This window comes from Hydra viridissima, unplaced genomic scaffold (genome assembly GCF_058129835.1).
Source record: "Hydra viridissima isolate aposymbiotic clone 2 unplaced genomic scaffold, HvirCarnegie_v1 scaffold_3, whole genome shotgun sequence".
Taxonomy (NCBI): Eukaryota; Metazoa; Cnidaria; class Hydrozoa; order Anthoathecata; family Hydridae; genus Hydra; species Hydra viridissima.
The window spans coordinates 1,511,701-1,524,347 of NW_028324302.1; the positions used below are offsets into that span (position 1 = coordinate 1,511,701).

The following is a 12,647-nucleotide window of genomic DNA, read 5'->3' on the forward strand; positions in this document are numbered from 1 at the left end:
TTAACAAAACCCGCAGCTAATTTATGATTCAACTTGCCCTGAGCAATTTGATTCAACTTACCCCATAGCCATCATAATCACTTTTAGCTTTTCGTGTTTGAAAAAGATTTTTTTAACTTACCATCACTTTATTATGGTCATATACCTCAAAGTTTAAAGTAAAACCCAAAAAAACTTCAAAAACGAAATTTAGAATTTTATATCGAAAGAAAAAAAATATCAATAACTTTTGAAATTTTTATTTGACAACTGTAATTTTTTTACAGCTGATGTGTAAAGTTATAATTATATTATTTAAGAAAAATTTAGGAAAAATATATAAAAACCATTCTTTAAAGCGCAATGTTGCAACTTAGCCCTTTTGCAACTAGCACTGGTCTCCCCTACATCACCAACTCGTGTTTTGATAGATGTCATCGCTTAATGAAATACGCTTTCTCCGCATTTCACTTCTGCAAAACAAATACGTTTTAACTTAAGTCACAATTGCATTTTTAAAAATTATAATTGAAGAAAATATATAATTACTAATTCTGAAAGGAAATATGTTTAATGTAATAATTTTAATCACTTAAAGCATTTCAAAAAGAAGTGAAAAAAAGTGTTCATTATAAATTTTCTATGGATAAACTGACAGTGAGTTCAATAAGCCCCCGTAGAATAAGCCCTCTTTACATTCATCACAGTAAGCAGGCAATCAACCAGTACACTTATATAGAGATACTAGAAAAAACTTTACTTTCTCTAGTATCAGAATATTATAAAAAAGACAATAAGTTTATCTTCCTGCCTGATTTAGCTCTATCAAATTACGCATAGTCGGTCATCGACTTTTTAAGATTGAAAAAAATCAAAGTTGTACCAATAGATATAAACCCAGCTAACGTTCCAGAAGCAAGACCAATTGAAAACTTTTGGGGTGATTTAAAACGGCTAGTGTACGAGAATAATTGGAGAGCTGAGAATTTGGAAGAGCTTGAAACAAGAATTAGATATTGTTATTCAAAGATGAATAAAGAAATTTTCCTTACTCAAATAAAACATCTTTCAAAAAAACTTTATAATATTGCTAAATGTGGTGTTTGCAATAAGTGTTTTAATATATTTATAAACTACGTATACTAACATATTAACAGTTAAAATATTAAATAATAAAACTTATTAGTCCTCAAAATATTAGTTTTTAAACTTTGTCCAAAATTTTATTTATGATGTGTTATTTGTTCGCTTACTAGTGAGTTTATTCTTGGTGTATTTGCAATTTTTAATTTTACATCAATTATTATCAAATTCAGAACTTAATTAAAAAATCCAGAAATTGAAAAGAAAGTTTTTATGTTTTAACCTAATTTAATCATTCAAATAAAATTTTTCAAATTCATATTTCTAATGTTCGTTCAAGTCTACATAAATTAACTGAAGTTCATGTATAACACATACAATCAGGTCTCTTGTTACTTAACTCCATATGTGAAATGATAATAAATCAAAATTCGACATTCAGCTAATGTCCCAACAGTTTTTCTGTGATTTGTTTTTAAATCTAAGATTGGATTGCATGTTAACCAATTATCTAAATAATATTGAAAACAATATTTCTTGAAGTGTGTTAAAGAATAGCTGCATAAAAAGAATTATTGTTAAAATTTTCTAACTTAGACTAGAGAAAAAAACATTTAGAAACCACTTTGATGATTATATACACTCAACCACAAAATATTAACGCACCACTTTTAAACTCAGACTTCTTTTCGAAATTATTATGTATTTTACGCACTAATCAATTACAAAGATGATGTTTACTGTTAGGCCTTTAGTCTGATTAATTCCGTTTCCGTTTATTCCTTATTTGATTTCAAAATTTTAGCAGCTTTTCATAAGAAGCATGTTTTTCTGTATTTAAACCTCACCTCTAAAAGAAAAGTATATATTGTTTTAAAATTGTTTTCATATAAAAAAAGATAACTATAATTTGAGCAACAAATCTGTTCGTAATGCAGCGTTGTAGACAAAACTTAAGTCGTGATCAATGTGTTGCAAGTGTTACTTTGTCCAATGAAGAATTAAAAAATCGCCATTTTGTTAGAAGATTAGGAATGTCTCATACAACAGTCGGTAGGTTTCTACAAAGGTTTGCAGAGACCAATGATCATGCTAGACGACTTGGTTAAGGCATTCCTCAATCTACCAATACCGTGGAGAATCAATTTTTAATACTTCGAACACTGAGAGAACGGTTTACTACTGCACGAAGTCTCCGAATACAACTTACTGAGGTTCATGGAACTGCTGTTAGCCAAGATAACATAAGAAGCTGCAGCTTCTGGTCCCAGATTGTCTATAGTCCACTGAAAAAACAGACTGGATTTTTCAAGGAGGCTTATGAATTGGCAAATAAATGATTTGGAAGTTCTGATCGCTGTGCAAGAGTGTACAGAAGACCAAATGATAGAAATTTCGCTTATAACATTCGAGAAACAACTTTATACGGAAAGGGCTCATTGGTATGGTATGGGGTGGAATATCTTATACAGGATAATGCTATACTACATACGGCAAATATTGTTACTGAATACTTAAATACTGTTAACATTCATGTTTTAGTGTGGCCAGCTTGCAGTCCAGATATGAACCCAATAGAGTATCTTTGGGACATAATGTGACGCTGTGTTAGAAAGCAACATCCACCACCTAACAGCCTAAATGAGCTGCAACAAAAACTTATCTGCGTGTAAGAAGATATCCCTCAAAAAACAACTAGATCTTTGATTGAAAATATGCCATGACATTGTCAGGCTGTAAAAACATCAAGAGGTGGTATTACAAGTTATTGTTAAGTCAAAAATATTTCAATATAAGCTGTGATTGTGTGCAGAACAATAATAATCATTTTACTTTATTTTGTTAAGCGACCCATATATTTGGTTTTAGTTTTTTTTTTCATCATTCTTAAAGTTAATTTTAATATTTCTTTTAGAATAATTGTGTTCATGTGTTCGATTCTTAAAGCGTTCGTCAAAATATATGATAATATTGATGACAATTGAAATAAATAGAAATGGTGCGTTAAAAAAATAATTATAATACAAGTGGTGCGTTAATTTTGCGGTTAAGTGAGTATGTATTTATACAATATCCTATAAACTTGTTTTTTATAAATTTAATTATTATATTTTTTTTTGAAAAAATAATACACTTTTTTAAAATTTGTTTGAGTATAAGTCTTTTATTTTAAGTTAAATATATTACTTGAAAATGAACCTTTATTGATTAAGCACAAAGTTTCCAACAATCATGCTAAACTTTGATCAAAATATATTTAAAAAAACAATCTTTATTAAGTCATTACTGCTGGTCATTTTTTATATTGTACTTTAGTAATTTTTCGATTATCGTTCATTTTAGAAATTACGTCGTGAGATGTAATCACGTACTTTTTTATTGTTGCGTAAATATGATTTTAATATTACAGCAACTACTTCCTAAAATATATATCGAACGAACGTGAAATAATCATTAACGTTCTTGATAAAAGCGGGATCTTAAGTTTTCTGTGGAAATTTAATCTTTTCACATGCTCAACTTTAAAATGAAATAGAACTGTCTGATCAGATTTTGTTTAAAAAGTTAACAAAGAAAACAGGAATTTTAACTAAATATTTAGTAAACTAAATATAATAGCAAACTTAAAAGAAAACCATTTATACCAGCCTCAAAATGTTTTTAAAAGTTTTATTTTGAAAGAAACTTTAAAATTGTTGTTTAAATTTTGTTTTAAAGTAATTTACAAAATGTTGCGAGCAGTTTCTTTTTTCTTTCTAAAGTGAAATATTTTGAGAAAGATTTCAAATTTTTTTTAACAATTAGTTTAACATTTTTACCTTAAATTGGGGGCCTGAATAAAATAACTACAGATAAATAAAACATTAAGGTCAAAAAGTGGCAAGAGTGACGACTGACTTCTTATATATGGTTTTAAAAAGACATAGAGTTAAACAAATCAAAAACTTAGCAGCCTCCTCTAAAAGATAACAGTTAAGTTAAATTCAAAAAAAATCCTGTTAGATTTGTAAGTGGCTTTTAATTCCTTCTAAATGTCTTTCATTGTATGATTGCATTTTAATATTGTCTACTCAGCAGTTTATAAGTTAAAGACCATAGTTTTTTTTTTAAGTTGACTTTCAACTTTACATGAAAATCACTTTAGGTCTTTTACGATGTTAAAAACTGCTTTAAATATATGACGGCACCTAATAAACTCAATACCAAATACATGACAACACCTACTAAACTTAGTAAATGTACAATCACACTTAGTTATACACTCTCTTTAAGATTGAGAATGAATGTCTGGATTTTCAGCAGCTACAATTAGCTGCAAAGTTTATGGTTTGTTTCGCCTAATTACAATATCAAACAGCTACCACTCCCGCTCTCTGTTCCATCACGAAATGATAATTCTATTTAAAAACATATATAAGGAATAAGATTGCAATACAAAGGAAGAAGTTTCTAGCTATCTGAGCATGTCTCTCATATTTTTTTCTAAAGGATTTTTAACAAACTACCTCTACAATATTGAATTAGTTAATCAAATTCAAGAATTAGCGAAAAAAGAAAACTTTATCACTAAACAGGGCTGTTAGGAACAGTTAAAAAGAACGTTTTTTTTTTTTTTTTAACCAAGAAAAACATACAAATTGAATATCGAAGTTCATTTAAAAATTTGATAGTAAAAGTCTAGTAAAAATTTATGATTTAGTCACTAACAACGAACGTTTTACATTTATTTACTGCAAACTTTGATCAAAGTAAGATGATGGTCTAAATGATATAAAATATTTTCAAACAGCCGTTTTGAAAAAAAGTAAAGAGATTTTTTTTTTTAAGTTTTGGAACTGATTCCTCAAATTCTTAAAGCTATTGGTGTTGATGCCTTGATTTTCACTTTTTCGCCTCAAAAAACTTTTTCAATCCAAAAAAATACTTTAAGTATTCCACCGAACTCTTTGAATCCAGGGATCCCAAGAAACATTTCGAAAAAACAATCCAACAGCGTTTCCTGAAGTGCCAAATAAAGTATGAATTAACAAAAATAAAAATTTTAGTGAACAGTTATAAATTTAAAAATTTTTATATAATCTTGAAATTAGTTGCTTAAATTGTGAAGCTATATTTATCTTTCTTTCCTTTGATTACAGACTTAATTTGTTTTATGTAAAAGGGAATTAGAATTAATAAAGAACCCACCCATCCATTCTCTGTTTCCGAAGTTGTAAACTTGATCTCGATCTTCTTCTAAGTTCTTCAAAGTATTAAAATCTATTTTATTCAAGATTTTAATGAAACCTTTTCTGCCTAGTGCAAACCATTTGTTATAATTATTATCAAACATCAGATAACTCTTTCGAGATCTATGAACTGCGTAAAGATTTCTCGTAGAAGTATGACCAACAATAGAGCCAATGCGAACGTCTAAACCTATGGTAATAGAAACACGTGGTTACTTTTAGTGAAATGTAATTATGATTCTAAAAATTTCCTGAAAACTCCTTTCAAATGTATATTTAAAAAAGAATATGAAGATGGAAAATTATGCAGTTATAACAAAGAAAATGGGTGCTGCAATTTTATTGCGCAAACGCTGTAGTAATTATATCAAAGTTAAGTGATTTGTTTATAGTTTTAGATAATTTATAGATTTATTTATAGTTTTGAATAAATTACTTAAACCGTTTAAAACATTTTAATTTAATTATGTTAAATCTTTGAATAAAGTTACTGATTTCGATGACGAAATCTTTTAATACTTAAGGAGCTAAAGACCAATATATAACTCGTGTTAACAGGCTAAAATATCACTATATAAATTTAATGTATAAAAAAAAAGTAACAGTTAGAGTGATACTCAACGGAAGTTTTCATTGAATGACTATCTACATTTTTTTACTGATTTCAAACTATCTACTTGTTCAGATATTTTTTGGTGAAAAAAAGGTATCAGATCAAAAATCTAAAATACCAAAAGCATTTTCAATAGGTGAAAAACTCAAAGAATAATATTGGAAAAACTTTGACCATGACCTTGAAGTTCGTCCTTCATTAGTCTCTTTTAACTGCAGAAAAGGTTTGATTAGTCTAAACAAAGGCGAAACTTTAAATTTATCGAGCAAGTTTGGGAGTTTACAAAAGTCCATTGAAATTTCAACATTTTTTTACTTTTTTTCACTTTTTTTCACTTTTTGCTTATATGATTCTTATTGTTATGAACACCAATACAGCTTAAATTGAAATATTTTTGACTTATCAATAACTAGTGTTACCACCTCTTGATGTTATTGCAGCCTGACAGCGCCATGGCATACTTTCAATCTGAGATCTACTTGTTTGTTGAGGGATATCTTCCCACACGCGGATAAGGCTTTGTCGCAGCTCGTTTAGGTTGTTAGCTAGTGAATGTTGGCTTCGAATACGGTATCACATTATGTCCCAAATGCTCTATCGGGTTCATATCTGGATTGCAAGCTAGCCACTCCAAAACTTAAATATTAACAATATTTAAGTATTTAGTAACAATATGTGCCATATGTAGTCTAGCATTATCCTACATAAGAAAGAATCCATCTGCTATAGACGGTGCAAAAGTTATCACAAAAGGTACTAAATTGTATGCTATGTATTGTTGTTAAAGACTATCCACCTATTGTTGTTAAAGACTATCCATACCATAAATGAACCGTTGCCATATGAACTGGTTTCTTGAATGTTACAAGCAAAATTTTTCTCATTTGGTTTTTTGTACACACTTGCACGGCGATCAAAACTTTCACAGCAAAATCTAGGCTCATCTATAAAAAAGAACTGTCCCAAATCATTTATTTCCCAGTTCATATGCCTCCTTGCAAAATCCAGTCTATTTCTTCGGTGGTCTACAGACAATCAGGGACAAGAAGCTGCTGCTTAAGGTCGCAAGTTTAAGACCCAAAGTCTTCTTCTTATGTTATCTTGACTAACAGCAGTTCCATGAACCTCAGGAAGTTGTATTTGGAGACTTCGTGCATTAGTGAACCGTTCTCTCAGTGTTTAAAACATTAAAAAATGATCCTCCACGGTATACGGTTCGAATCCAAAAAGCTTTATTCTTCATCTAAAAGATGTAAAATACTAGCATGAAGCAGTGCAATAATCTTGCGATTGTAGAGATTATGTAAGAGAAAATAAGCAGCCTCCAAATGCCTGCGTCAATAGTTAAAGATAATGCTCCCTTAAAGCAGAGGAACTAAGAGCGTTAGGCTCCGAAGTTTAATAAACCCTTTTTTAATGCAATTAAAAGAACATGAACAAACCTTTCTTTCACACATTGTTATTCTGTTCGATTTAAAACTTGCTGCAGTTTCTTCTGTTTAAATAAAAGATTGCGGTGATTCTTTTTATAGTCTTAAATTCTATGAAATATATAAAATTTAAAGAACTATTCGAAATAAAATTTTCGGTTCAGTTCACAACTCTTTGAAAAACGGTTATAACATTTTGGCTAAATTAGGCGATAAATTTCGGACGGATATCTCCTTACGGTTAAAACCATATTCTAACGATTGCTTGAAATTGTCATTGGTGTTATGGTTATTATAAACATAATATTTATGACGTGTATTTAATATTGCTTTTGCTACTAAATATAAAACTTATGTGCTGGTTTTAACATAATCGCATATTCTGTAAAATAAAAGACTCAAAAGTATTAACAAAAGACATTTTTAACTGTGATTTGAAAGTAAATTTAAACAGTAGTTTATATCATTTCTGTTGTAAATACATTTACATTATGGTTTTTTTTTTGTAAATAACATTAGCGATAGTATATTGGTTACTTTAACCACAACGATGGCTGATTTAATTAAAGTTCTGGAAAAAAAAAAGAAAAAAGTTATGCATCCATAGTTTTAAAGAATACACTTTAGCACTTAGCTTTTTTTTAAAGCATAAATTTGCGATTACTAAGGTGTATGATTGATTAAATGTAAAAAACCAGCAAGGTGGAAGTTTTAACTTAAGGGTCAATTCGGAGAATAGTGAAAAAGTTGCGGAACAAAAATGCTGTAGTCACTAAAAGAAATGTAAGCAACTAATTAGTTTTATTTCATGAGTTTTTTTGAGAATTTTTTGAAGAGCTATACTTGTGTAAAGTATATGTATCGTTTCTTTTTTATTTTGTCATTATAACTATTATTATTATTATCATTATTCTTATTATTATTTTGTTAAGACGTAAAACTTCTTATCATGGGTAAGGAAGTTACTTAAGAGAAACTTAATTAAGACAAGCAAAAATTAAATTTTAAAATTTTTCTAAAATATCTATTCTATTTTAGTTGCTAACCAGTTTTATTAGATAAATACAAATTACCTGTCCAGAACTTGCCATCATTGTTCGAATAATAGCACGCAGCTTTCTTACTGGAAAAAATCAGGGGAAAAATAAATCTCAAAACAAAAGCCTTTTAGTTAATATGTTCAAAATCTTATATGCACAGCAGTTTTACTGAGCACGTACTTTGGCATAAAATAAAAAAAAAAAACAAATTCAGGCTTTTTTAAACAAGCATAATATGTCTTACCTGGTGACGACATGTTGACTCATGCAAACATAGATATGAGAACTATTTTGGTCCCAGTATATACCTCGGCCGTAACTTTCTGGAAAAAAAATCACAAAAATAAAACACTTTCAATTTGTTGCGAATAAGATTAAAGAAAATGCTCATCATACCCTAAATAAATTCAAAACCTTTTATCAAACTATCTAAAAAATTTTATCCAATGGTTATTATTCTCAGCAATGAACGATTCCTTTTCTGTAATGATCACCTTTGCTGTGGGCAATTTTTTTATACTTGCAGAATGCATCTGTACTGTATATTTTCTTTAGATTATCTAACTAAAATCTGTGGAAGTATTTTTCACTTAAGTGATTTTTACAGCAAAGAATGTTTTTTCTTTAAATCATGAAAAACAATTTTCTAACAGAAAAAAAATTTTATTAAGTTAAAAGTTTTTCGTGAGATTATTGACTTGGTCGTTTCAATAATGTATGGCAATCATAGTAATCTTCCGACTCCAGCTGTATACCGTTATCTCAGTTTATTTTTAACATTTCCATTTGTTATTGTAGAACAATAATAAATCAATTTTACTCCATCTGGAACTTTATCTCTATATTGCTCCAACAAACTCCGCTGATGTGAAGAAATAATTCTCAGACCAAAGAAAATTGATATAAAAAAAAAACGGATAAATAATAATTAAAGAAGTATAAAATAGTAATTATTTAAAAAAAAGATTACCTGCTAATACATTCTTATTTATTTGCAACTTTGGTAGGTTGCTGTTTGAACATAATATTTTTTCCCGATACGTTTTAATTTGACTCCATATGATATTTTGGCTATTATGGTAAGAGCAGTTCATCGGAATGTCAATTAAAAATGTTCCGTCTGTTTCACAGTTTGCTACATTTAAAGTAACACTGATGCTGTGATTAAAGCCCATAGTTGGAAGGTTTTTGGACATCTGAAACAATAAACATGACAAAATGTAAATGTATGTAAGTAAAACTTAGAATCTCAACCTTCTTTAATCTCATCCTTCCTATTAGCAAGGAATCATTTGGAAGGGAGGCAAATAGATCCAAAACTTTGAACCATTTTTAAAATGAAAGAAAAGGATGTACTAAAAACCGAATCGACTCGTTAATCCATAAATAAGTGTTTTGACGGATATTCAAAACCATCGAATTCCTTAAAAAATCGGAAAATATCCTACTGCATAACATTTACTTAAATGAAATTAGTATTGTGGAAGTCAGACGAGAAAACTTTGATAACTTATATTAACTAGAAGAGTTAATTCTCTATAAGACAAAATAAAATATTGCTTTTTTCTACAATTTAAATTGAAATAATGGGCATATATAAAGTAAAACCTTTAGTAATGTAAACATACCTAGATGACAAATAAATGTAATTTTAAATTCAATTGAGAGTTAAAAATTCTTTTTTTTTTTTATATATTTAAAATTAGGGATAAACTGGTAAGCTATCAATGTTTTTGGTATCAATGTTCTAGAAAAAGACATCGCATCGAAAAATAAAAAAAGAGATTAAACAAAGTTTCTGATAAGAAAATAAGGTAAAATGTCTTATTGAGCTATTCAAAGTATCGATCTCAAAATGTATTGAAACTAGCATAGCATATATTCATTAAAAAGTAACTTATTCGATAACCCTTTATTCGTAAACTAAGCAACTTTAGTGGATGATTGCAAAGAATTCGTACGCATGTACTTCATCATGGCACATCAAACTTGTTTTTTTATCTTTGTGGACACAGTTAAGAAAACTATATTCAAAGTTCAAAAGAGTAGGAATACAATAAATGTAAGTAATTCGATTAGAAACCGTCTATGTTTTTAAGTATTCAGTTTGAATAGCGATAAATGCACGCTCCACCTAAAAACAATTTATAACCCTTTTACCACTTACTTCATCGGAAATTTTAAATTGGAAGTACATGTTTTTCCATATGTATATTTTTGATAAAAAAAACTACAAAGCTATTTGAACTATATTTTTAACCTGAATTATATTTAGAAGCTCACCAGCTCATCTATGTTATTGTATAACTAAAATTTGAAAAAAGGAAAATAACTTGACATACCGTATATTTATGTGAATCGGGTGCAACCTTAAAAAATCCGTCGAAATTATCTTCTGAATATAGTGAAGTACACGGGGGTAAAAGGTATTCCCATGTTAGATTTTTCGCCTCTTCACCCGATTCGTTTAAGTAGTTTAACTGTATTGAAAGGATAAGCAAGTTGCTAAAATATTAAAACTCATTTTTTTAGTTAAAGGAATGCATTCTTAAAGGTGGATGCTAGATAATATAAATGTACTAATGGTATAGAATATAAGCAAGAATGACACTTAAGCATATAAAGATTTGTAAAGAACAAGTTAAACTTTGATTTATTCATTCTGGAAAGGTGTAAAGTGATATAATTTAAGTAATGACTAATATTTATACTTTTTCCAAGTGCCATTGAAATTTACTTTTAGACTGGGATCGCCAAGCTTCATTTTGTTCACTAAAACCAACAAAGTAATAATTTTAAAAATTAATAAAATAGGAATAAAATTACTAAAACCATAAAGCAGAAAGAAGCTTTTAGCGCAATAGGTCGCTAATATCGAGCGTAGCAGACCCAATAAATGCAGATATTGAGTAAGGGATTAGAAGCAGCAATCAATGACATCAAGCAAACGTCGTAAAAGCAATATAACTATCACTGAGAGAACCTAATATAGAGTTTAAATCCATAATTTTTGTCTACATTAGGTTTTAAAATTCAAAATAGAAAAACAAAAATATGATGATCAAATTTAGAAAAGTGTATGCATGTTTTACAAAACGTTTTTAAGCAGAATGAACTTGTAGCAGTATCCAAACATGCATTAAGAAGCAGGTGTTTCACAAGTGCTATGTAGGGCCTGTTGACGAAAAGACTGATTAATGGAAAGATGCGATCATGCCAACATTTGGCAAGCATCTCTTGATGATATAGTTAAAAAGTTAGGATAGCGTAAGCTGTATAAAGAAAAATTCCCTCAAAACAAAGAGAAAGAAAAGGCTCCAACTGTTATCAGTAAGGTTTGCTCGAGTTCCTACTGAAAGGGTTTGCAAAATACCTGCTATAAACTTGATCTCAGAAAACAGCTAAAGAGTATTATTACTCAAGATGATAATTAAGCTAAACTATTAAAATGAAATGTGAGCGCTGCTAAAGAAACTTCTCCTGACAGATTAATTTATCTTGAAAAAGTAACAGGAGAACAACTTCTCTAAATTACTCAAGGTAAAATTTGTTAGTAGAAAAAAGGTAATATGTATGTTCTATACCAACAATATCTTAAAGTTTGTCAATATTGAAGTTAACCAAAAAACAACTACTTCAATAAACTTTCTAACCAGATCAATGGTTACATACCCTAGCATTAAGATAAATTTGAACATAGTTTATGATTTTTCTAAAAATGTGAAATGATGTAATTAGATCCAAGCCTTACTTTAAATTCCTGGATATTACAGGACAGGTTTGCACAAGGATGAAATTTAATGTCCCGTCCTTGTTTTCCCAAGACTATTTCGACATACAGTAAAACAGAGTTATCAAATTTTTGCAGTGAAAGACGAGTTAAATCTATTTATCAAATATTAACAGATGAACTTGTTTAGCTGAATATGTATTCAAACTTTCAACTTACTTGTAAAAAACTTTGGAACTACTTTGCTAATACCAGAAAAAAAAATGAAATTAAGGAGGTGACGCTACAAAACTTTTTTACTTGTGATTTTTAAAAACTACCACACTTAAGTTACTTAAATTCATTTGAGTAGTCTAGGTTATAACTAACAGTGGGAAAGAGTTTTTGTAATGTAAATGTTATAAAGTTTGTCGATGTCTTTGACATGGACATGGAAAACTTAATTATGGGTTGCAGTCTTACTCAAATTCATACTCTTGCACATAATGTAATGTGGAGTTGAGAAGTCTTGTCAACACAGTAGCTTAGAGAGCGTAGTTTCAA

At 29.0% G+C, this 12,647-nt stretch overlaps 1 protein-coding gene and 1 long non-coding RNA gene across 3 annotated transcripts in view; both read right to left on the minus strand.

Annotated features, from left to right (window-relative positions):
- Window positions 1-4,700: 4,700 nt before the first annotated feature.
- Window positions 4,701-12,647, minus strand: part of LOC145201955 (uncharacterized) — a 50,992-nt gene continuing 43,045 nt past the window's right edge. For both annotated transcript variants that reach the window (XM_090082733.1, XM_090082734.1), the window contains 7 exons: window positions 11,086-11,146; window positions 10,717-10,879; window positions 9,345-9,570; window positions 8,619-8,697; window positions 8,408-8,457; window positions 5,251-5,481; window positions 4,701-5,062 (listed from right to left, as the gene is read on the minus strand). In XM_090082733.1, the coding sequence (XP_089938859.1) occupies window positions 4,989-5,062; window positions 5,251-5,481; window positions 8,408-8,457; window positions 8,619-8,697; window positions 9,345-9,570; window positions 10,717-10,879; window positions 11,086-11,146 (884 nt within the window). In that variant the 3' untranslated portion in view covers window positions 4,701-4,988. The remainder of the gene's footprint in view (window positions 5,063-5,250; window positions 5,482-8,407; window positions 8,458-8,618; window positions 8,698-9,344; window positions 9,571-10,716; window positions 10,880-11,085; window positions 11,147-12,647) is intronic.
- LOC149890551 (uncharacterized) lies at window positions 6,480-7,463 on the minus strand. Its single transcript, XR_016451025.1, has 2 exons — window positions 7,347-7,463; window positions 6,480-7,147 (listed from the first exon to the last, which is right to left on the minus strand). It is a non-coding gene; the product is annotated as an uncharacterized LOC149890551 (long non-coding RNA).